Source organism: Rhinopithecus bieti, unplaced genomic scaffold (assembly GCF_001698545.2).
Source record: "Rhinopithecus bieti isolate Rb0 unplaced genomic scaffold, ASM169854v2 scaffold_6063, whole genome shotgun sequence".
Taxonomy (NCBI): Eukaryota; Metazoa; Chordata; class Mammalia; order Primates; family Cercopithecidae; genus Rhinopithecus; species Rhinopithecus bieti.
In genome coordinates, this window is record NW_016805186.1 from 196,110 (window position 1) to 223,139 (window position 27,030).

General features: G+C 37.2%; 1 protein-coding gene across 1 annotated transcript in view; it reads left to right on the forward strand.

Annotated features, from left to right (window-relative positions):
• Positions 1 to 27,030, forward strand: part of LOC108529275 (contactin-associated protein-like 3) — a 219,639-nt gene that overhangs the window by 184,173 nt on the left and 8,436 nt on the right. Inside the window, 7 exon segments of the mRNA XM_017871463.1 lie at positions 2,984 to 3,111; positions 8,496 to 8,666; positions 9,712 to 9,930; positions 11,519 to 11,758; positions 23,409 to 23,633; positions 25,190 to 25,323; positions 26,229 to 26,316. Coding sequence (XP_017726952.1) covers positions 2,984 to 3,111; positions 8,496 to 8,666; positions 9,712 to 9,930; positions 11,519 to 11,758; positions 23,409 to 23,633; positions 25,190 to 25,323; positions 26,229 to 26,316 — 1,205 coding nt within the window.

Sequence of the window (27,030 nt, forward strand, 5' to 3'; positions counted from 1 at the left end):
TTTTAATAAAATATAAAATAAAAGCAAAAGTCTTTGAAAGTTCTCTTACTGAATTTTAATACTGCTGCAAGAGATTATGGTACTATGAATGCACTATTCCCAAGTGTAGACTATAGTATAAGCTTTAGAAAATAATAGGGAGAAAAGAAGAAAATGAGATGTCCCTATTAATTAGGAAGTTGTGAGGAAGTCTGATCACTATGACAAATCCTGAGTATTCTATTTTGATCTCCAAAGGTTGGGAATCTGCCTGTAACAATAAGAAACTGGTGAAAACACTGGCCACCTTTATGCTCAGACTGAAAACACCAAACTTTCCAAAACAACTGAAAATACAAGGCTTTATTATAGTATCTGCCCTAATTAAACTGAAATGCACTGTGGATTTCACTTACACGTTCTCAGTGTTTTGCACAGTCAGTATTAAAATGGAATGAAAGTTTCAGCTCATGTAAAGTAGATCTTTTAAAATTCAAGCATCCTCCATAAATAACTAATACAATCGCATTTTCTCTACTAGACTATCTTGCTAAAATGATGATCACAGAAGTTGAAATGGTAATTTTAATGGCTACCACATTAATAAAAAATTTCCTAGACCTACCTCATTCAGCAGGAGACATATTTCTAGCTTGTCTACCATCAATCAGTCCACTCTAAAGCTGAGTGATGATGCCTCTAGATAATCCATATTCTGTGCTTTGCATAAAATGAATAACAGAATCTTAACTAGGTAAGGCAATGGGATTTTAGTCCAAATTTTAGAAATAAGCTTTCTTTACCATTAAGTGGATTTTTTCAGGGAATAATCTTAAATAATATAGCCATTTTATTTTAGTTTTATCTTTTCCAATTTGAAACTTTGATACCTAAAGTCTTTTATAAAAGAAGTTGATTAATGGGCACAAAAGTCCAGTTAAATAAAAGAAGTTCTAGTATTTGATAGAACTAGGGAAATTATAGTTAACCGTAATTTACTGGATATTTCAAAATAGCTAGAGGAGGACTGTAATGTTCCCACCACAAAGGATAAATGCTCAAAGTGATGGGCATCCCAGTGACCCTGATTTGATCATTATGCATTGTATTCTGGTATCGAAATAGCGCACGTGCCCCCAATATATGTACAACTCTGACATGCCAATTTAATTTTTTTAATTCAGAAAGCCTTATTTTGAAAATACAAAAGTGTTGCAATGATGAAATATCAGTTATTGTGATCTTTTGCCACAAATGCATAGAAAAGAAGGTTTGGGAACTGGGCAATTTAAAAAATACAGTATTTACTAGATTCTGTAGTTTCTATATCGTAATGAGTAACTGGACTAAGAGTGTTTTGTCTGTAAATCAGAATATACATGCAGTTGAGACATATGTAATAAAATATAACCAAAAGTATATAAATATAAGCATTTTATTATATATGCATATATGCAGTATTTATTATTGGCCAAGTATTTATTACATATACATTTATATACATATATATAATAAAATACTTTTGCAAAAGAGTAGACCAATGTCTTTATTTTGGCCAGAGACAAATTTAGTGGCATAGCTAAGACCAGGACCCCCAGGTTCTCCTGGGGGATCCTGCAGGTCTCTTTGTATTGGACCCAGACATGGGCATTTATTTTCCCAGTCACATAATTAATACTCATGGTATTCAATAGGCTGTGTGCTTTCAGAAGGCAGAGACTATATTTTTTACTTTGTGTCCTCAATTCCCAGGAAGATGCCTGTTCAACAAAAAGTAAAAGCTTTAAGTGTTTGGGGTTTTTTGTTATTTGGTTTTTTTTGTATTTTTTGAGACAGGGTCTCACTTTGTCATCCAGGCTGGAATGCAGTGGTGCAAACATGGCTCACTACAGCCTCTACCTCCCAGGCTCAAGAGATCCTCCCACCTCAGCCTCCCTTGTAGCTGGGACTACAGGTGTGCACCATCACACGCAGCTAATTTTTGTATTTTTTTGTAGAGATGGGGCCTCACTGTGTTGCCCAGGCTGGTTTCGGACTCCAGAGCTCAAGCAGTCTGCCCACCTCAGTCTCCCAAAGTATTGGGATTACAGGCGTGAGCCACTGCGCCCAGCCTGTGTTTGTTGCCTGAACTACTGGGTGCAGCGTTTCACAGACCACTTTCACACTCGTTAGTCTGTGTATTACTTATAAGGGTATTGTATGTATTTGGTTTGGAATCTGTGGGATTCATTTTCCATTTACAAAGTTAACAAGGAAAGAAATACCCAGCAATCATAAAAGGACTTTAAAAAAGTGATAAATTAATATTCTGCACAATGAATATCTAAATCCAGTGTTACTATTTTTATTTGTAATGAATAATCATTTAGATATTATTCTAAGACAATTTTACAAGGGAAGTTATATGCTTAATGATCTTGAAAATATTAATATAATATTATCCCATGCTTACAAAATGACCACCCTTCTTGATTTGTCCCCTTTCTTCTCTGTAATCATTTAGATCAGGAATTGGCAAACGGGTCAGGAAGTGATAACCTCTTGCTTTGGGTGAAAGCCAGACCACTAGTCTATTTTTGCATGGCAGTGAGCTAAGAATATTTTCTTTACATTTTAAAAGGTTGAAAATAAAAGAAGAATATTTTATGGCATATAAAACTTGTATGAAATTCAGATTTCATGTCCATAAATTTTTATTGCAATCCAGCTATGCCTAACTGTGTCTGTGGCTGCTTTCACACTTTGGTGGCAGAGTTAGGTAGTTGCTGTGAGAAGCTGCATGGCCTGCTGAGCTAAGATAGCTTACTGTATGTTCCTTTACACAAAATGTTTGCCCATCCCTGATTTAGACTCATGGTAGTCTCTGTGCTCTCAAAATATTGAAAATGTTAAATATTCTGTTAAGCCCTATGATGTTGGTTTCAAATTGTGATAAGAGATCAGAGTTAATTTTGCCTGTATGTTAATCAGAATAATTTTAAGGGTTTCGGTTGTTGTTTTTTAGGGCCAGTGACACAATAGTACTTTCCCAAAAGGAGCACCTGCCAGTCACTCAGATTGTGATGATGGACGCAGGCCAACCGCATTCTGAAGCAGCTTATACACTGGGGCCGCTGCTCTGCCGCGGAGATAGTAAGTAGTGGCAAGAAAAAGCTTTCTTTTCATGATAACATTTTTGTTGTTGTTGTTATAAAGGAGTAGACAGATGCCCTTATTCTGACCAGAGAGAAAATAGTGGCAGTAGCAGGACCGGGGTGAATATCAGGAAAGCACACATACCATAAAGGCACAGTCAGTACCGAAGCTCTGTGTTTCCTTACTGAAGCATTAGTTTATAGAGACTCAGTCATCTTTGTTTTAACTTATTACTTGGTTGGCTGGATTTATTATCAATTTATTGTATTTATTCTAGAACAATCATGAGATGAAGTATTTTCTGAATGCTAAGGGATATTTATTCATTGCCCTTATACTCTGCAGACCAACTGTAGTGGTAGGAAATTATTGGATCACATGCTCTGTTTTCTGACCTCTGTAATACTGTTTTACATCACATGGCACTGAGTGTGTATTAACCTCTTTCCTGCAGCATTTTCATTCATGGGTGGCTTCCATAGATGGCCAAGTCCTCCCTCCCCCACCTCAGTGGCGCTATAAGCTCAAGGTTCTTTCGCGCCTGTGAGGATCTACCTACTGCCCAGCACTTGAACCACAACTAAGCTAGGGAAAATCTTTCCCTGAGAAAAATCGTAATAGTGTTTCTTATCTACTAGCATCATACATTGCCGTGGAGAAGTCTACGACTTAATGTATTTTTATTTCCTGTTCTACCTCAATGTGTGGAGGTTACTGCTGAGAGAGGTGGTTCAACAAGGAGCCTGAGCATCTCTGTACATTCCTGCCAAGTGTGCCAGACAATGTGGCGTCTCCATCCCCTAATACCAAGCAGTTTCTGTAGCCAGTCATGTAGGCAGCTAAGTAGTTCATAGAGAACACAGCATCACTATCAATGCGTACTCACTCCCCAGAGAGGAGGGGCACTGGCTTGTCTCCTGCTTAATCAGGGAGTCCCGGACCCTTGTCTGGGTGCTCCTCGTCTGAGAAGCAGACCTACCCACTGTGTGTGTGTAGCATCCACCTGGGCCAATGGATCATGTCATCCTGTGAAATTTGGAGACAAGGGGAACCAGTGCAGATATTCTGATGCTCATGCTGCATACTGTGCTGTGAGCAATGAAATTCTTTAACTCTGACCCAGAAATTTTGTGTTTTCTATGAGCATCCATTAATCTGTGGCAAGCTAGTAGGGTGAAATTTCAGACGCTTCCCAACTCTTGACAGATATGTTATCCTTCAGTGTCAAAAACTTATCCGGAATATGCCTTACTGTTAATTATTCTGTTAATTTTTTCTAACATGAAATATGGTTATTTTGACCAAAACATTCTGTTCTCTTTTAAGAGAAAATGGTTTTTATTATGCTTTGAATACTTTGTTTCATTTCTTGGATTCTCTGCATCTGGGACTGTTGACTCGTTTTCTTTGCCCGCCTGCCCTCCGCATACATTTTTTCTGTTTCTTCCAATGGCTTTAATCTCTTTGTCCTTCTCCTATGCATTCAATGTGATTATCCTAAGCTTTTTCCCAATGTCAGTAATTTGTTATCAGCTGTGTTCTCCATTTCTAGATATTTCCGATTTATCTGTTACCTCTGTGATTTTGTTTGGGTCTTTGATTTTTTTCCTTAAAATCATCTTTTATTTTAAATTATCTCATATTTTAGCTCTTATTTTACTGAATTGGTTTTATATTATTCCCGTACTATGAAACTCTTATGAAATTTTCTTTGCTTGTGTTCTCTCTTAATTTCCTTCCTCCCTCCCATTCAGATGGCTCCTTCCTTCCTTCCTCCCTCCCTCCCTCCTACTTTCCCTCCCTCCCTCCCTCTTTCCATCCCTTCCTCCCATTCAGTCTGGCTTTTTCCCTCCCTCCCTCCCTCCCTCGCTCACTCCCTCCCTGCCTCCCTCCCTCCCTCCCTTCCTTCCTTCCTTCCTCACTCCCTCCCTCTCTCTTCTCTTTCCTTCTTTCTTTTCTTTTCTTTTCTTTCTTTCCTTTCTTTCTTTCTCTTTCTTTCTTTCTTAGTATGTTTATACTGTTTCTGTGCTTTTTTAAACATTGTTTATACTTGTAGTGTAAGTCTGCACTACCTGTCTAGCAGGTCTGTCCAGATATTTAATTCATTTATATGGAATAGAGTCGAATTCTTCTCAACATTCATCTCTTCACAATCAGGCACATACTTCTTGTCCCTTCTGAACTGTAATAGCAGGACTAGAGTTGGTCATCCTATCAATATTTTTTCCCATAATCTAAGAGCTCAAGTTGGTGAGGGAGGGATCTGTTGAGTTGTATCTGATTTACTGGCCATTGTCTGTGCTGTTTTATCTTCAAGAATTATTAAATATCCTGTGCCAGACATCACACTGCAGCATGGAGGGCATATCCATAGGCTTCAGATGCCTCCCACAGTTCAGTAATAACCCCTGGAAATTTGTAGCTTTTTCCCCTGCCTATTGATACTCTGACATCAAACACTGGCTTGTTGGTACTCTGTACTTCTAAAAACATTTTCTAAATTATTTTCTCTCTGGAAATCTACCTCAGCCCTTCATTTCTTTCCAACTGTGGCTGTATTTGTGAGACTGTTCAGGATATGTGTCATTCACACTCAGTATATATCCTACCTTCAGCAAGACTTCTGAAAGTATGGAGAAGAGCGAGTGTGATATTTGAAATATTCCCTTCTCACTTTGGGAGGCTGAGGTGGGAGGATTGCTTGAGCCTAGGAGTTCAAGACAAGCCTGGACAAGATGGTGAGACCCCCTCTCTTATAAAAAAAAAACAAACTAAAAATTAGCTGGGCATGGTGGCCTGTAGTCCCAGCAACTAGGAAGGCTTAGGTGAGATGATCTCTTGAGCTCAGGAACATGAGGTGGCAGTGAGCTATGATCATGCCACTGCACTCCAGCCTGGGTGACAAAGCGAGACCTCATCTCTAAAATAAATAAATAAATTAATTAATGAAGAAAGAAAGAAAAATAAAATATTCCCTTCTGTAAAACTTGTAGCTTCCTCTTCCTTTCTCTTTTCCTTTCCTTATCTTCATCTCTGTTATTCTTTAATGTAACATTTATTGATTCTTTTCTCTTCTTTTGGGGCAGCTGGGACTAGGGGATCTGCAGGGATGGGGTCAAGGAAATGACCACTGGGTTAGAAGCTTGGTTCCACACCGGGGAATGAGCAAAGATGTAAATACAGTGAGGAGAGTGGGAGCTGACCTTCTCACTGAGGAAAGAGTTATACATGTGGGAAGGAGGAAGACTAATGAACCTGTAGTGCTGGGTTAAAAATGGAGGTATCCACATGAACTCATGGATTTTAATATACATAATAGATAACTATAGAATACACATAGAAGAGAGAGTGTGTGTGTGTGAGAGAGAGAGATATATACAAACACACATATTTCCTAGTTGACTGCTATAGAATACACATAGAAGAGTGTGTGTGTGTGTGTGTGTGTGTGTGTGATACAAGTACACATATTTCCTAGCTAACTACTGAGAGGGCTAGAAGCAATGACACCCTAGTAAATATCTAGCCTGCAGATCTGGGCTTCTAAACACCATTTTCTATCATTCTCTGCTAAAAAAAGAAACTACAACTCCTTGAAGAAATGGCTGATTCCAGAAATGTGGCAGAGAAAATTTAAGATGAGCCCGGATCATTTTGTTATGACAAAAGGGAAAAAAAAGCTCAAAAAGACATGGGTGTCAGCTTAAAGCAGCTGCCACATTTCAGACAATTTAAGCATCAAAATAAGTTACAGATTATAAACCATTGAATACAATAGGAATCCAAGAGTGATGTGAATAAACAAATAGGTAAATACACAAATAAATTAGTAAAAGATAAGAGAAGAGCTATTTCTTGTTTGTTTTGTTTTTGTTTTTGAGATGGAGTCTCGCTCTGTCACCCAGGCTGGAGTGCAGTGATATGATCTGGACTCACTGCAAGCTCTGCCTCCCGGGTTCACGCCATTCTCCTGTCTCAGCCTCCCGAGTAGCTGGGACTACAGGCGCCCGCCACCATGCCCAGCTAATTTTTTGTATTTTTAGTAGAGATGGGATTTCACTGTGTTAGCCAGGATGGTCTCGATCTCCTGACCTTGTGATCCGCCCGCCTTGGCCTCCCAAGGTGCTGGGATTACAGGTGTGAGACACCATACCTGGCCGAGAAAAGCTATTTCTAATAGAGGCATGTCAACCAATTAATGTGGAAGGAATGACGGAGCTTAGAAAATCACCACTGGCAGCCATCAGAATAAAATTTCAGTCAGGAGCCATCAATATATTATAAAACCATTGGGTGAAAAAATTCTAAACTGGGTAAAGTTGTATTTCTGTAACCTTATAAAGTGTCAAAAATATATGAATTACAAAGAGAAAAATAATAACTTCATGTTGGAGAAACTCGACAAATGCCACTTTACAAGGCAGTTGAAACGAACAGGACCGGTGATGGGGCTGGTAAGCGTTGCTGGCTGCTGCCGCGACACACAGAGGAGAACACAGCGGCCCTCCTGCAGTAGTTTTGGCAAAAATGCACAACATGAATCCAGTCATGAGTGTGTCAGATAAATCCAAGTGGAGGAACATTCTGCAAATCAACTGAAAAATACCAAAAAGTCAAAAGAACACAAAAGGTAAGAAAAGACGGGCACACTGCTCCAGAACGAAGGACACGAAAGAGGCCCGAGGAACCCGTGTGATGTGCAGTCCTGGGCTGGGTTTTGGACAGAAGGGAACAAATAAGCTTCTTTGTGTTCTTGGTTGTTCTTGCCATGAAAGGAATTAAGACAGGTGTGTGTGTGTGTGTGTGTGTGTGTGTGTGTGTGTGTGTGTGTGTGTGTGTGTGTAAGAAGGACAGAAAGCAAGAGTCTGTGTTCTGGTTTCTGGAGTCATTTATCCAACTACCTCCTTGGATGCCTAATAGAGATCTCAGTTTAACATGTCCCAAACTGAGCTGCTGCTCAAACCTGCTTCTTCAGAATTATTTCCCCTCCCAGTTAGACCGAAAACGCCGAAGTCACCTCAGACTCCACCCTTCCTCTGACATCTTATCCAGTTCTTCAGTAAGTTCTGTTGGCCATACCTTTGAGGTGGTTCTGAACTTGACCCTGTCCCCATTGTGTTGCTGCATGATCTCTTAACTGGCCTCATTGCTTTTGCCTGGCTTTTGCTTGGCCTTCTCTGAACACAGAATTCTAATCCTCAACATAATCACCATTTAGCTCTTGATATCATCAGTATATGACACGGATGCTCAGAACCCCCAGTGAAGGCTCATATAGATTATTAATGTATTTAGCAATCATAATCCTGTAAGTATCAAATGTCACTGTTATTTTTGTTTCATGACTTTTTTCCTTTTGTCGTTTTCTCTATTGCAAACAGAGTCATTTTGGAATTCAGCTTCCTTCAACACTGAGACTTCATACCTTCATTTCCCTGCTTTCCACGGAGAACTCACTGCTGACGTGTGTTTCTTTTTTAAGACCACAGTTTCCTCCGGGGTGTTCATGGAGAACCTGGGAATCACAGACTTCATCAGGATTGAGCTGCGGGGTAAGTTGCCCGCTCTGGGCAAGTCACAGGGTACCCATTATTTAGCAATAAAAGCTTCAACTCAACAAAATGTTAGTTATTTCATTCTTACTTTGTATTTCCTTATAAAACACTAAACTGCTATGATTTTAGGTGTTTTTTTGTTTGTTTTTGTTTTTGAGAGAGGGAGAGAGAGAGGGTTTTGCTGTGTCCCCCAGGCTGGAGCACAGTGGTACTATCTTGGCTCACTGCAACCTCAGCCTCCTAGGTTCAAGCAATTCTCCTGCCTCAGTCTCCTGAGTAGCTGGGACTATAGGCATGCACCACCACGCCCAGCTAATTTTTGTATTTTTGGTAGAGATGTGGTTTTGCCACGTTGACCAGGCTGGTCTTCAACTCCTGGTCTCAAGTGATCTGCCTGCCTCGGGTTTCCAAAGTGCTGGGTGTGAACTGCCACACCCAGCCAGTAATCACTGTTAAAAGAAAATAAAACAATGAAGCATGAAGCACATAATAATCCTTTAAAATGTCACGCCTTCCCTAGAGTACAGGACAGCAGAGCAGAGCTTTAAACCAAACTCGTCACGTTGTTCACTGAATTCCAAAAATATTTGACCAGACATACTGTTTTTCATGTACCCAAAGCTGAATTTATGACTGTCAGAATTCACATTCAGTGGTTATAGAATTAGATGAGACTTTGAGCCGTTTGTACATAAAATTACTGAATCCTCAAAAACAAATACTATTTGGTATTCTAGCTATGGGTACATAGCTGTGGGGATTCCAGCTATGGGTACATAGCTCTGCTATTTAGGACTTACCAAGGTGAATTGGGAACTCTGAGGATAAATATGTTAAAATCCGCTCTGTTTTATTTTTTCCTCCAGGATACAGATTTATTCTGCCCCCCGCCCCTTCCCCAACTCACACTCACGGTTTTCTGCATCGCTGTCATTGTCTCCTTCCATCCTGAGCACGTCTTCATGTTTTCCTGTGTCTGCACAAGGCTCAGTTTTCTTCCCTGTGAATTCGCTTGAGCAATATTCATATCTAATATTTCTAGCTCCCACAGAAGTGACCTTTTCCTTTGATGTGGGGAATGGACCTTGTGAGGTCACGGTGCAGTCACCCACTCCCTTTAATGACAATCGGTGGCACCACGTGAGGGCAGAGAGAAATGTGAAAGGAGCGTCTCTTCAAGTCGATCAGCTTCCTCGGAAGATGCAGCCTGCCCCTGCTCATGGGCACGTCCGTTTGCAGCTCAACAGCCAGCTCTTCATTGGTGAGTGCTGGCGGTTTATAACTGAATTTAGTGTAAGTCCAGAGAAGGTCCGAAAGAAAATAAGAACTGTAACGCACTGAGAGCAACAGTTGCCAACAACAACTACTACTGCTGTTGGTACTATTTGCTGATAACCTGGTAGGTTCCAGGAGCTTGCTGTGTACTTCTTATTTGACATTTCTTGGTTTTGTTTTTGTTTTCAGACAGTCTCGCTGTGTCGCCCAGGCTGGAGTGCAGTGACGCGATCTCAGCTCACTGAAACCTCCGCCTCTCGGGTTCAAGCGATTCTCCTGCCTCAGCCTCCTGAGTAGTTAGGATTACAGGCTCAGGCGCCACCACGCCTGGCTAATTTTTGTATTTTTAGTAGAGACACGGTTTCACCATGTTGGCCCAGCTGGTCACGATCTCTTGACCTCGTGATCCACCCGCTCCGCCTCCCAAAGTGCTAGGATTACAGGTGTGAGCCACCTGGCCCTGCAGTATCTCAATGTTTAGGTGTCAGTGTTTAGGTATTGTCACCTGTTTACAGATGAGATAGCCAAGCCTCAGAGAGGCGGAGTAACCAGCTAATGAGAGGGATCCCAGGATAGCCGACCCCCAAACTGGAACCATTCATATTATAGAGGATTGGCATATGTGACAGCTATGTTTTGTCAACACTATTAGTGTGATCATTAGACATTTTTATCTATTTCTTCAGTTTCACTTCTCGGTGTAGTTACAGAGCTTGTAATTGGGACAGAAGTCCTCCAGGGTCCACTCAAAACCAGATCGCAGGATACCCGCTGAGCGGAAGCAGCACCACGCAGCCCCCTGGGGCCAGGCTTCCAGGAGCCCACTCCTGGTTTCCTCACTGCTGTGCTCACCTCTGGAGCTCTCTCATCACAGGCTCCTTATTTATAACCCGGTCTTGCTCCTCTGTTCTTGCACTCCATTTATTTAAAGGTGATAGCTCTGGAAGGCTTTCCTTTAGTTTGCTTAAGTACTGTTTTATCACTGTTGTTTATTGTTCCCCTTGGGAAAAATATATTTGGCTATATTGCTTTTGAAACTATTCTAACACAGATTAAAGCTCTCACTTGTTCATTTCTTATGCATTTTAAAGCAAATAAGGATGCAATCTAATTAAAACTGGACTAAATCACAAATTATCATACAACCTAATTTACAGGGGAGGGTAGATACAACTTCCAGGTACTAAATGCTACACAATGAACTCATGTATGGATGTGGATGTGGATGGGGGTGTTATTGTTATACCATGACTTCCTAAAACCTAGCTTCAAGCGTGGTTAGCTCTTCTATCAAGGTGCAGTGAGGCTTTTTCAAAGGACATGAAACCGTCAAACTAGGAGGAATACACGGAGGGGTCAAACCAAGAACTTGATTTTCTCATGTTTTATTCAGTGTCATTTAAAGCTTCGTGATGTCTCACAACAGTTTTATTTTCAAAATTGCGTATGTTCACAAAATTTCTGGACACATTGTGATTATTGCCACTCTCCTTAAGGCCTGAGTTTGACATGGACATAAAATCCTGAATAAAATACCAAGGAACACATTTCTATTTGCAGTGTTTCCATTGCAGGTGGAACGGCCACCAGACAGAGAGGCTTTCTAGGATGCATTCGGTCTCTGCAGTTGAACGGGGTGGCCCTGGATCTGGAAGAAAGAGCCACAGTGACGCCAGGAGTGGAGCCTGGGTGTGCAGGACACTGCAGCACCTATGGACACTTGTGTCGCAATGGAGGGAGATGCAGAGAGAAACGCAGAGGGGTCGCCTGTGACTGTGCCTTCTCAGCATATGATGGGCCGTTCTGCTCCAATGGTAAGTGTGACCAAGGAGCAGGTTATAGGGAAAGTACATGACACTTAAATAATATGAAGAACGCTTATGGCATTTGATATTATACAGAAAGGATAAGATTGAATTATTTGAAATGGAATAATTTCTGTACCAAATTCCTCTATGGAATTTAGAAGGGGTATGACTGTTTTGGAAAACTTAAGGCTATCAGTCCTCTCTGGATTTCTTTCTTAGAAGATCTCCGGGTTACCCCTAGTATCTGTTCAGTGCTAATCCTCTCAAAATAATTTGGTTTTCAAAACTCTGTCCTTGTACTGTTCTAATTTTGACATCAGTAAAGCATCATTGTTATTTTGTTTTAATTTTAGAGACAACTTCTTGCTATTCAAGCCTCTCTGTTGCCCAGGCTGGACTTGAACTCCTAGGCCTGAGCAATCCTCTCACCCATTGTTCCTTCTGACAGTGACTTGAAGTGATTCAGAAGGCCTTTATAGAAATGTTTTTTTTTTTTATAAAACAAGCATATTAACTAGGAGGGGAAATCATATTTAACTAAATATTGACATGTCATTAACAGGATCACGCAGACACTTTGTGATGTCTGACTCTTCTTAGAGGAGTGTAGTGAGGCATCACACAGCTGCTTCTCAGGTACAGTCATCTTTTGAAAAGAAGAAAAGGGCTGGGCGTGGTGGCTCACGCCTGTAATCCCAACACTTTGGGAGGCCGAGGCAGGCGGATCATGAGGTCAGGAATTCAAGACCAGCCTGGCCAACATGGTAAAACCCCATCTCTACTAAAAATACATATATTAGCTGGGCATCCCAGCTACTCGAGAGGCTGAGGCAGGAGAATTGCTTGAACCCAGGAGGCAGAGGTTGCAGTGAGCCGAGATTGCACCACTGCACTCCATCCTGGGCGACAGCGTGAGACTCCATGTTGGAAAAAAGAAAAGAAAAGAAAAAAGGGACTGATTTTAATATTAAGTACCCTGCACTGACTTATTTAATATATGTATAATACTTTTATGACCTATTAGAATATTGAGTTATAAGAGGTAAAATATAATTGTGTTTTTAAGTGTCTCTGGGCTGTTACACATACTATTTTAGCAGCAAAACAAGCTTTAATCACTATAAAATTGTGTGACTTTCAAAAGAATTTTGAGAATTCATTATCTAGAAGTCATTTAAATTTTCAAAAGGTCTTGCATATGTCTTTTCTTAGTCCTGAAGATCTCTGTGCTAACAGATCGCATAGCTCTGGTGCAAATACAGAGCCCTTTTTGTATCTGAAAGCCAACATCAGGAGTAACCACTCCTTCATGAGCACAAGTGCTGATTTCTAAAGCATTCCCAATCCACATTTGCTAAGTGAAATTTGAATGTTATTTTATAACCCAAAATTATTTTAAGCATAGACATTGTATTGTAAGTAAATGGAAAATGGTCCTCCAGTGGCTGGGGCATTTGTTATAGTTAGATTACTTAATCTAATAAGAATGATCTGGATTTTCAGTAAATTCTTTATATTTTATGGAAATGGAAAGAGTGGAGTAGTATTCCAAGACAATGATCGTCTCCCAACATCATCTTTTTATTTACAGGTATATTTGGGGTGTGTGCGTATGTGTGTGTGTATGTGTATACTACAAACATTTTTGGAATTAACTTGATATAAAATGAAAATGTCAACCTTTCATAAAGTGTTTTAAGAGAAGCTGAAAGCCCTTCAACTTTTCTCTCTCAGAATACTGTAGACACCACTTTGGATTAGCCTTTATATCCAAACAGTAAATCTGAGAAACATCTTTGGCATAAAAGAACATTTCTAAATTCTCACCTTGACGGAGGGTTGATCTTCAAATCACCTTTTCTCTAGCTACTGCAGGAGCTCTGTTTCATGCTTCCTACAAAGCAAATAGATTTTTAAAGACGAGGTAAAATTCAAGTAAAAAACATGGTACTCTGGCATTTCCAGGCTGGCCACGTAAGGAGCTCTGTAAACCCTCTCTCATACGAAACAGGCATAACTGGTAAAAATTATTATTTTAAAAAACAACTATTGAAAGTCTCTAGAAAATGTCCTAAGGAAATCAAATGAAGAAACATTTATCCATCAGTAATAACAGTGAGAGTTTGAGGCATTTAAGCCAAGACCCTCTCCCTGCACCTCCCCATCCCTAGCTCAGTATGACAGAAGCTCCAGTCTGTATGGACGTAGCCAAGAAGCCAAAGGTTTCCTCTCTACCCAGGTCCTACTCCAGAGATACTGCACTACCCCAAGATTGGGTGCCAGCATTTCTTATCATCCCCAGTTTTGTGGGACAGAAGCTCTGTCCACGCAGAAACAGCTGAGAAGTCTGGGGCTTCCTTCCTAAACCAACTCCTCATTCCAGGACATAAGGTCTTCAGGTGTAGCAGCTGGAAAATACTGTGTCCCAATTGCCGTCACTCCAGCTTGCTTGTAAGGAACTGTTTCTACACCAGGAGAGGCAAGGCAAGAAGTACCTTTCCCACCCTGTGCCCTACTTGTAAGCAAGGATTTTACTACAAAGGAGCAGGCCACTCTAACTGCCTTCAGCTTCAGAGCAGTGAGGCAGATTTAACCAAGAGGTAGAGGGAGGCCATGAAAATACACAGCTTGGTAGCCCTCCCCAAGTGAACTGATTTCTATTTGGAACAGAGCATGGATAAGTTTAAGCATAGTCATATGACGATATTGGTAGTAAGCAATTAAGAGAATGTTGATAACTCCAAGAGAGTAATGAGTTAAACCAGGGATATTTAACAGAGAAAAGAAAAAAGAATCAGCAAACTTGAAGCAAGATTAATAGAGATTATGTATCCTGAAGAATATAGAGAAATAATAATGAAAAAAAAACAGCATCAGAGAAATATCAGACGTAATTAAGCACACCAACATATACGTAATTGAAAATACCAGGAGAGAGACAAAGGATCCAAAAAAATATTTGAAAAATAATGGTTGAAAACATCCCAAATTAATAAAAATCATGAATCTAAGATACAGAAGCTTAGTAAAATACAGATGACACAAAGAAGTTTATATCCAGACACATCTTATTAAAAACTTTGAAAGCCAAAGTCAAGAAGGAAATTTTAAAAGCAGTAGGAGAAAAATCATATATACAAGGAAACACCAGGATCAGCAACGAACTTCTAATCTGAAAGAATGGAGGCCACAGGACAGTGAGATAACATATTCAAAGAGATAAAAGAAAACCATTGTCATCAAGAAACTTACACTCAGCAAAACCATCTTTCATGTTCAGTAGCACAGGATGACTATAGTTAACAATAATATATTGTATATTTCAAAATAACTAGAAGAGTGGAACTGGAATGTTCCTAACAAAAAGAAATGATAAATGTTTAAGGTGATGGATATCTCAGTTACCCTGATTTGATCATTACACATTGTTTGCTTGTATCAAAATATTACCTCTACCCCATAAATACGTACAACTATTAGGTATTCATAAAAACTAAAAATTTGAAAAGATAGTAAAATATATTCCTACTTACAACAAGCAGAGAATTCACTGCTATCAGCCTGCATTAGAAGAAATAACAAAGAACATTCCTTCAGGCTGAAGGAACCAGACAGTAATCTGAATCTACACACAAAAAACAAATAGCACTAATAAAGGTAAGTGTACAAGTAATTATAAAAGAAAGTATAATGTCATATTTCTTATCGTTTTCAGTGCTTAACTATTCTAAAAACCAATGTATAAAACTATAATAGAGAATATACAAATATATAATTTATATATTTTCATTGTCGGGCCTATAGAAATATATTACAAAAAACAGCACAGAGGAGACAGATGGGAGCAAGACTGTACTGAAATAAGGAATGACACCAAATGGTAACATGAGTCAGAGGAACAAAGAAAGAGAACCAGAAATGGTAAATAAGAGCGTTTATAGACAGTCTATAAATACTTACTTGCTCTTTTTTTCTTTTCTCAGATTTTTTAAAAAGAGAATAAATTATGTAAAATAATAATGGGTTTGGTATGCATAAAAATAGTTCCAAAAGAGAATAAATAGAGCTATGTAGAAATAACTTTTCTAAATCTCACTTGTATTAAGTTAGTGTAAACCCAAAGCAGATTATTGATAAGATATGTATAATGCAAGCTTAGAGCAATCACTAAAGAAAATAAAACAAAACATTGTCATGAAGTATATTAAAAGGCTTATATACCAAAACCTAGCAGGATTTATCCCAAGATTTCAGGAGTGGTTCAACAAATGAAAATCAGTCAACATATTACACAAGATTAATAGAATGAGGGGGAAAAGAAACATGATTATCTTAATTGTTGCTGAAAAAAATTTCGCAAACTCCAGTAACCTTTCATGATTGAAAAAAAAAAACTCAATAAACTAGGAATAGAAGGGAACTTTCTCAATATGATAAAGGCTATATATGAAAAGCCTACAACTAACATCATACTCAATGGTGAAAGCTTCTTCCCTAAAATAAGAAACATGACAGGTATGCCCAGTTTTACCACCTATATTTGTCATAGTACTGGAAGTTCCAGCTAAAGTCATTAAGCAAGAAGAAGAAATAAAAGGCATCCAAATTTGAATAGAAGGGCTATCTCTCTCTCTCAGATTACATTGTCTTATATGTAGAAAACTCTTCAGAAAATAAAAACTGTTAAGAAAAAATAAATACAGCAAAGTTGCAGGATAGAAAATTAACACCAAAAATTTGGTTGTATTTCTCTACACTAGCAATGAAAAATCTGAAAATGAGATTAAGGAAACAATTCATTTGCAATATCATCAAAAAGAGTAAAAAACTTAGAAATAAACTTAACCAAAAAAGTGAAAAGACTTGGACACTGAAAACTATAAAACGTTGTTGAAAGAGATGAAAGACATACATAAATAGATGGAAAGACATTCCATATTCATCAATTGGAAGACTTAATATTATTAAAATGACAATACAACCCAAAGCAATATGCAGATTTAATCTAATTCTTATCAAAATCCCCAGAGCACTTTTGTACAAATGGAAAAGGCCATCCCAATATTTATATAAAATTTGAAAAAGCCCAGAATAGGCAAAACAATTTTACAAAAGAACAAAGTTGGAGAATTCACCCTTCTTGACTTCAACACTCACTATAAACTACATTATTCAAAACAGTGTGGCACTGAATGAGGATAAACCTGTAAATCAATGGAATAGAACCAAGAGGCCAGAAATAAACCTTCATACATACAGTCAATTGATGTATAACAGTCTTTGTCAAGATCACTCAATAGGAAAATAACAGTCTATTTAACATAAACATAGGAAAAGTGGGTGTTCACTTGCAAAGATTGAAGTTAGACCCTTACCAAAATTAACTCAAAATGAATCAAAGTTTTAAATCTAAAAGCTAAAACTATAAAAATTTTTGGGAGAAGATATATAGGCAGATCTTCATGATCTTGGATTTGGTAGTGGTTTTTTAAAGATTACACCAAAAGCACAGGCAACAACAACAACAAAAATAGATTATTTGGACTTTATCAAAATTAACAACTTCTGTGTATCAAAGAGCACTATCAAGAGAGTAAAAAGACAACCCACAGAATGTGATAAAATATTTGCAAATTATATATCTGATCTAGAATATGTTAATAACTTCCACAGCTTAACAACAAAAAGAAAAACAGTCTAATTGGACAAAGGACTTGATGAGACATTTCTCCAAAAAGATATACAGAGAGTCAGTAATCACATGGAAGGATGATACTCAACGTCTTTAGTTATTAAGGAAATGCAAACCAAAAGTATAATGAGCTGCCTCTTCAAACCTACTAGATTGACTATATAAAAAAAAAAAAAAAAACAGAAAATAACAAGTCTGGGCAAGAACATAGAGAAATTGGAACTCTCTTTTGTTACTGGTGGGAATGTAAATGCCACAGCCACTGTCGAAATTGATTTAGAGTTAACTCAAAATAGTTAAACAGAATTACCTTCGAACCCAGCAATTCCACTTCTACATATATAACCAAAACAATTGAAAACAAGAACTCAAGCAGATACTTGTATACAAATGTTCATAGTAGCACTAATCACAATAGTGGAAATAATACAAGTGTCCATCAACACATGAATTGATTTAAAAAAATGTAGTGTATACATATACTGGTATATTGTTCAGCCATTAAAAGGAATGAGGTTCTGATACATGATACAACACTGATGAACCTAGAAGACATTGTGCTAAGTGAAATAAGCCAGACACAAGAAGGCAGATATTATATGACTCCATGTTTACTAGATATCAATAGATAAATTTGTAGAGACAAAGTAGATTCAAGGATACCAGCAGCTGAGATGAGGAAGCAATGGAGAGTTATTGCTTAATGAATACAGAGTTTATCTTTGGGGTGATGAAAAACTTTGGAAATCAAAAGAGGTGATAATTGCACAACATTGTGAATTTAATTAATGCTACTGAATTTCACATTGTAAATGGTTAAGTGGCAAATTATATATCACATATATTTTACCCCAAAGTATAGTGAAATCAAGAAAGAAATTAAAATGTTACAAAATATCCACCAATACAAAATAAGTCAAGAACAAAAGTGAAAAAAAACAATGAAACATATAGAAAAAGAAAAAGAAAGTGGCAGATGTAAATCCAACTGTATCAGTAATAATATTAAACATTCATCAGCTAAGTAATCCAGTCAAAAGACAGATACTGTCAGATAACAAAAGAAATCTAACTCCAGGCTGTCTGAGGAGATACAGCTTAGACTGAAACGGGTAATGTAGTTGAAAATAAAAGAAGGGAAAACATGTACAATGCAAAGAGTAACCCTAGAGAGCCAAAGGGACTATAGTTAATATCAGAAAAAATAAACTCTAAAACAAAAGGTGCTACCAGAAATAGAGAAACTTTTATAATAAAAAGTTAATTCCCTCAAAAAGATTTAACGACTACAAATTTAGAAGCAGTTAATAATATAGCCCCAAATTAAATAAAGAATACCTGACAGAACTGAAAAGAGAAACAGACAAACCAGGAATAAGCTGGAGGATTCAATACTTCACTTTCAATAAAGGATAGAATAATTACTCAGAAGATTACCAAGAAAATAGAGTTGAAAAAACTAACACAATCATTCTAGCACATATCTGTAGAACATGCCACTTAACAATAGCAGAATGTATATTCTTCTCAAGTGTTCATGGAACATATTCTAGGTTAGACAACATGCTACCTGTAAATCAAGCCTCAACACATTTAAAAGGATTGAAATCATATGAAGGGTCTTTTTTAAACACAATGGGATGAAATTAGTAACACAAGGAAATTGTAGAATATCACAAATATGTGGAAATTAGACACTCCAAAATCAAAAGGGAAATTAGAAAAGGCTTTGAGATAAATGAAAGCAAAAATACCACATTTCTAAAACATATAGTAACACAGCTAAAGCAGGGTTTAGAGGGAATTTTAAAGCTGTAAACATCAATATTTAAAAGAAAATGGTTCCCAAATAAAAAACCTGACCTGCCACTGTAAGACACTGAAAAAAGAAGAGCAAACTAAATCTAATGTAAGGAGAAAGCAGGAAAAATAAATAAAACAGGAGAAACTTCTCAAATGGATAATACAAAAGTGACAGAAAAAATTAACCAAACCAAAAGTCAGTCCTTTAAAATTGTTAACAAAATTGGCAAACCTTTAGTACAACTGACCAAGAATAAAAGAGATGATTCAGATTACTAGAAGGACATAGGGAAGAGTGATAGTACTACCAACCTTACAGAAATAACATGGATTGCAAGGGAATATAAACAACTGTATGTTGAAAAAAATTACGTAACACATAAAATGGACAAATTCCTAGGATGACACTAACTACAAAATTAATGCAAACTACTACTTCTCTTTCAAGAAGGAGGAGAAAAAATAGGCCTGTAACAATAAGAGGAATGTCTTAATAATATTAAAATACCACACAAAGCCCAGGTCCAGATGGTTTCAAACAATTGATGCTATCAACTATCAGAATATATCGACTATTTAAAAATCTATCAACTATTTAAACAAAAAGTATTAATTATTCAAAACTCTTCCAAAACATAAAAGAGAAAGCATTTTTCAACTTATTCTGTAAGGTCAGTATTCCCCTAATACCAAAGCCAGACATAGATATGTCAGTATATATATTTTAAATCTATAGACCAATATCATTTAAGCAGATAGATGTGAAAACCCTAAACAGAATATTACCAAAGCAAATCCAGTCACATATAAAAATGACTATACATCAAGACAAAGTGGAAATGATCCCAGAAATGGAAAGTTGTTTTAACAGCTGAAAATCAATTAATATAATACACTATAAGAAATAAAGGACAGAAACACATGAAAATCTCTACTGATGCAGAAAAGTCATTTGATAAAATCCAACATCCTTTTATTAATTTTGTTTACTTTCAAGAAAGTAATTATGGAAGATAACTTCCTCAATCTAACAAATGGCATTTTTGAAAACTCATAGCTAAAATTATTATATTTGATTATAAAGACTGAATGTTTTTTTCCTAAGATCACGAACAAGACAAGAATGTATGCTCTCACTACTTTTTTTTTTTTTTTTTTTTTTTTTTTAGACGGAGTCTCCCTCTGTCGCCCAGGCTGGAGTGCAGTGGCCGGATCTCAGCTCACTGCAAGCTCTGCCTCCCGGGTTCCTGCCATTCTCCTGCCTCAGCCTCCCGAGTAGCTGGGACTACAGGCGCCCGCCACCTCGCCCGGCTAGTTTTTTGTATTTTTTAGTAGAAACGGGGTTTCACCATGTTAGCCAGGATGGTCTCCATCTCCTGACCTCGTGATCCGCCCGTCTCAGCCTCCCAAAGTGCTGGGATTACAGGCTTGAGCCACCGCGCCCGGTCGTATTTTTTTTTTTAGTAGAGACAGGGTTTCACCGTGTTAGCCAGGAGGGTCTCGATCTCCTGACTTCGTGATCCACCCGCCTCGGCCTCCCAAAGTGCTGGGATTACAGGCTTGAGCCACCGCGCCCGGCCACTCTCACTACTTCTATTCAGCATTGTACTAGAGGTTCAGGCCAGGCTGATTAGGCAAGAAAATGAAAAAATTTTTAAAAAAGAAAAAAAGATCCAAATTAGAAAGGAAATAAAACTATCTGTATTTGAGATGGCGTGATTTTTTTATATAAAAAATCCCAAAGAATCTACTTAAAACTATTAAAACTAAAACCAAGTTCAGCAAAATTGCGGAATACAAGAACAATATACAAAATAAATTGTATTTCTATACATTAGCTATGAATCATCTGAAAATAAAATCAATAAGAATTTTATTTACAGTAGCATCAAAAAGAATAACATACATAGCAATACATTTAACAAAAGAAATGGAAAACACACTGAAAACTATAAAGCATGGAAAGAAATTAAGGATAAATAAATGGAGATATATTTCATGTCATGGATTGAATAATTAATATAAATAAAATACCAGTGTTCTCTACATTAATATACAGATTCAGTACAGTTTCAATCAATATCCCAGCTGGCTTCTTTCCTGAAATTGACAAGCTGATTTCATATGAAAATTTAAGTGATGCAGAATAGCCAAAACAATCTTTAAAAAGAAGAAATTGGATAGATTCACACCTCCCAATTTCCAAACTTACTGCAAAGCAGTATACAACTGGCCTAAGACTAAACAGATAGCTCAGTGGGATAAAATTGAAATTCCAGATAGATACCTCACCATTTATGGTCAGTGGATTTTACAAGAGTGCCAGGACAACCCAATGGGAAGAAATAGTCTCTGAGACAACTGAATATACATGCACATGCAAATGAATGAAATTAGACTTCTATCTCACACATACATAAAAATGTACCAAGTAGACCTCGATGTAAGAACTAAAACTGTAAAACTCTTAAAACATGGGAGAACGAAAGAGTAGATAACCCACAGAATGGAAGAAATTATTGCAAATCATGTATCTTAAAAGGGTTTAGTATTCAAATTATTTAAACAGCTTTTACAACTGAATAAGAAGCTGGGCGCAGTGGCTCACGCCTGTAATCCCAGCACTTTGGGAGGCCGAGGCAGGCAGATCATGAGGTCAGGAGATTGAGACCATCCTGGCTAACACGATGAAAACCCCATTTCTACTAAAAAAACAAAGAGATTAGCCAGGCATGGTGGCAGGCGCCTGTAGTCCCAGCTAGTCGGGAGGCTGAGGCAGGAGAATGGCATGAACCCAGGAGGCAGAGCTTGCAGTGAGCTGAGATTGCACCACTGCACTTCCACCTGGGCGACAGAGCGAGACTCCGTCTCAAAAAAACAAAAAAACTGAATAAAAAGAAATTTAACCCAATTAAATAATAGGTGAAGCTTATAAATAGATATTTCTTCAGCAAATATGTGTGAATGGCCGATAAAATCATGAAAAAATAGTTGGCAACATTAGCCAGTAGAGAAACACAATCATGAAATACCTTTTCACACAGACAAATATAGCTGTAATTTTAAAAGAAAGATAATAACAAATGTTGGTGAGGATGTGGAGATATTAAAACCCTCCTGATTGCTGTTTGGAATATAAAATGGTATAGCTATTTTGGAAAAAATATGGCAGTTCCTCAAAATCTTTTTTTTTTTTTCCTCAAAATCTTAAAGTTGTTGTTATCATAAGATTACACAATTTTACTCCTAGGTATATATACCTAAGAAAAATTAAAACGTGTCCATAGAAAAACTTACACGTGAATTTTCATGGAAGCATTATTTATAATAGTCAAAAAGGAGAAACAACCCAAATGTCTATCAGCTGTTAAACAGATCCACAAAATGTGGCACATCCATTATTATTTACATCCAATGAAATATTATTCACCAATAAAAAGGAATAAAATACTGATATATGCTACAAGATGGACGAACCTTGAAAATATCATGGTAAGTGAGAGGCCAGATTAAAAAGACCACACATTATATGATTCCACTGATGAAATCTCCTGAATAGGAACCTCTGCAGAGACAGAAAGTAAATTAGTAGTTGCATAGACTGGGATGTTGGAGAGAAACAGAGAATGACTGCTAGTGGATATGGAGGGTTTTGTACGAGGGAATAAGAAGGTCGGGAGGAGTGAAAATATCGTGGCAATGTTTGCACATGCCTGCGAATAGACTAAAAGACATAGAATTTTACACTGTAATTGGGTGTATTACATGGCATATGGATTATATCTGAATAAAGATGTTTAAAAATGAATGATTTGGGAAAATATTGGAACCCAAAGATAAGTTACCTTTAAATTATACATTTATTCTGGAGAATAAATCATATGTAAATATGAGATGAAGATGATTTGGAGAATTAAATAAAATCTCTATTAAATGTTAGTCAATTCTGGGTTATGAGTATATTGGAGTTGGCTACTTTTCTTCAAACTGCAGTTTTAAAAAAGTTTTAAAGTGAAAATAAAAAATAAAATAGGAAAGCATTTCACTATTATTTTATCTCCCAGGATATTTAAGGTTTGGTCTCACTCTCTAAACGTACTCAACACAAGACTGTTGGACTTACATTTTGTTAACATAACAAAAATGTATTTTTCATTTCAGAGATTTCCGCATATTTTCAGACTGGCTCCTCCATGACATATCATTTTCAAGAACATTACACTTTAAGTGAAAACTCCAGCTCCCTCGTTTCTTCATTACACAGAGATGTAACATTGACCAGAGAAACGATCACGCTGAGCTTCCGAACCACACAAACCCCAAGCTTATTGCTGTATGTGAGCTCTTTCTATGAGGAATACCTTTCAGTTATCCTCGCCAACAATGGTGAATATCTTTTGTGTAAAGAAAAGAGAACCCTGAATTAGAAAATAGGACTGGAATGGCATGGGTCTTTTCAGCATTCAAACTATAAATGAAAGAAAACTGCATGCCTTCCAATGTCTGGTTTTTCAGTGCCTTCCTTAATGGTTATTATAAAAGCTAGCATTTCAAGATTAAATTAAGATGCTTTTCTCACATTACATGTTTGATAATTTTATGGAGTTGATATGCTGTTGTATTCTTATTATTGATAGGATGCCTTTAATAGTACATGATGACTCACATTGGTTTTGCAGTTCATTTTGAAATAAGATATCTAGATACATGACATACATTCCCTCCTCATTCTAAGCCAAATAGAGGAGCATTTATGTGGATGTTATAGTACAGCTATATAAAAGCCAATTCCTTTAAGCAACAGATAAGTACAGCTGTTCTCTATCTCATCAGTGGCTGAAAAACTAGTTATATCACTTTAATAGAAGAAAAGTATAGTAGCAGCCTCTCAAACAGTGGTAATTGAGGCATTCTAAGGCTTTCACAGTTGAACAAGAAGACCAAGCTTTAAGTTTGTTAGATACACAGCACAAAAATTTAATGTCTCAAAAAAATCTACAAAATCTCTGATTAGGCTGGACGCAGTGGCTCACGCCTATAATCCCAGCACTTTGGGAGGCCAAGGCGGGCAGATCACGAGGTCAGGAGATCGAGACCATCCTGGCTAACACTGTGAAACCCCGTCTCTACTAAAAATACAAAAAAATTAGCCAGGCGTGGTGACAAGCGCCTGTAGTCCCAGCTACTTGGGACGCTGAGGCAGGAGAATGGCGTGAACCAGGGAGGTGGAACTTGCAGTGAGCTGAGATCGCACCACTGCACTCCAGCCTGGGTGACAGAGAGAGACTCCACCTCAAAAAATATATATATATATATCTGATCAACAGGATCTTAGTATAAGCTGCAAGAGAATTATAGATAATGAGGGTACATCTGTGTAGGAGAGGGGTATGTATATTAGATGATGTAGATATTTTTTTGAAACCTTGTCTCCTGATAAAACCTTTCTCTTCCTCATTTTTGGATTATGGCAGGAGACTTAAAATAATTCTGGCTATAAAAGTCTTTATCCACGTATCAGTAATACATTAAAATGAGTCTTATTAGAAGTTATAATTACAGGAACTGAATATTGATACAATGTTGTATGGAGTTTCATCATTTCATAAAATAAATATCAAAGTCATAATGAATTTAGATCTGAGTTCTGAGCTCATATGCATAATTTAAACCTTTTCATTTAAAAATGAAGAGAGACTGCTTGTTAGCAACACATTTAGTCTTGACTTTTAAAATAGCATCATTGGACCCAGAGTCTGGCACTGGAATAGCACTTAAGTAATTACTGTTCCAGGAAAGATGGCTATTGGGTGCATCTAAATTGATGCTAAATAGATTCAAAGGTGCTGTAAGTAAATAATAATAAAAGTGCTCTAGAATCTGTATCAAGAGTTTTATAAAATACCACTTTAATTTTAAATGCCATTTATTTTTCTTTTTAGGAAGTTTGCAGATTAGGTACAAGCTAGATAGACATCAAAATCCTGATGCATTTGCCTTTGATTTTAAAAACATGGCTGATGGGCAACTTCACCAAGTGAAAATTAACAGAGAAGACGCAGTGGTCGTGGTAGAGGTAATCCCCAAAATTCAAAAGTCAGACTAACTAATATTATTATTTTGAGAACAAATAATCTAATGCAAAAATTTGGTAATAAATATTAATGAAAGAGCAACCCATTCAGTGCTGCTCTTCCGTAAGTCAAGAAAAAGAGGCCAAATACGGCCAGGATCTGGGGGAGAGGAGGTGTGGTTTATTCTGTATTGCTTTGTTTTGTTTGTTTAGCAATATAGTTCTGTCAAAGGTATTATTAATATTTTACTGTTTAAAATATCAAAATATCTTTATTTGTTTTACTTTACTCAGTAGGGAATGTTCTCTAGTTTATTATAGTGACTACTGGTGGAATCTATTCATTGATATTGCAGTGGGAACTTGCCTTATTCTGATTATAAAAGAACAAATACTTTAGCAACTTATAAACACGGTTTAAAAGCACACAACATAGTCATTAAAATGGGAATAAGTAAGAAAATAGACCTGAGTCACAACAGACGAAGTAAATTACACATTGTCATTGGCATTGAAGGAAAATCGACTTTTAATCTGCATAGAGGACAACAATGCTTGGTTTTATGTTTGAAATGTTCTCCACAGAATGAGTACGTATTTAAGTTTGAAACAGCTGCTTCCATCTTTTTCATGGACTCTGCCCATTATAGATCCTTCCATTATGAAGAAGAGTAAAGCCAGCAAGTGGGTAGATCATGGATACAGTGGTAGCTGATGGCATCATAGCAATTGCTCTAAAATAGCTTCCCCTTCTAAATGATTAATTATTTGAAGGTGGCTCCTTGAACTTTTGTAGTGATACTTAAAAGTGATTTATTTTCATCTTTTCTTTCCTCATCTTCCTTTGCTTCCTTATCATTAAAATTGTACTTTCTGTTGATGTTTGCTTCTCGTGGGACATCTAATAGGTTAACCAGAGTGCAAAGAAACAAGTCATCCTGTCCTCAGGGACAGAATTCAACGCCGTCAAATCTCTCATATTGGGAAAGGTTTTAGGTAAGTAGAAAAAGGGCTTTTTTCCAAAAAACGCAAGTGTCATGTCACAAACCCTGGAAGTATTCATCATGCTGAAAGAAGCTCCTTGTCTTACTTGAATAATAATTTCACAGTGAGTGACAATCAAGGTGCAAACTGTACTCTTGCCTGAGTGTACATATAATCATGAGTAAGTGCTGCCTGTGAGATGTGCAAGGGCGTTCCTGGAAAAATACCTCCACACTTACCCTCTCACTTGGCAATCATGCATAATGAATCACGGTATTTTTCTAACCCTTCTTGAAAAGTGAAATGTTATCAAAGATGACACAAAGTTCACAGATTATGTATGTATTAATCAACATCAACTCCAGAGACCGTCATTCTATGCTAAAACTACGTTTGAGTTGAAAACAAGAGGAAAAAACTTTATCTTATTACAGCAGATGAATACAGTTTTAATTCTGTCTCAAGCCCTGCTTTACGTTGTTTCCATCCTTTATGACTCTAGTATCTAACAGGAATGGGGAGGCATATTCATAAATATCTATTACGCAAGGTAGAAAGTTACAGTAATTGTCTATCATATTGTTGTAAAAGCACAGTTAGCTTTACATTTAATAAAGGAACTGAGGAAAATAATATTTTTTTAAAGAAAAATACCCATCTTATGTAAATCAATTAAGAAAATAAACTACACTTTAATATTAAGAGGATCAAAAAGTAGAATAATAT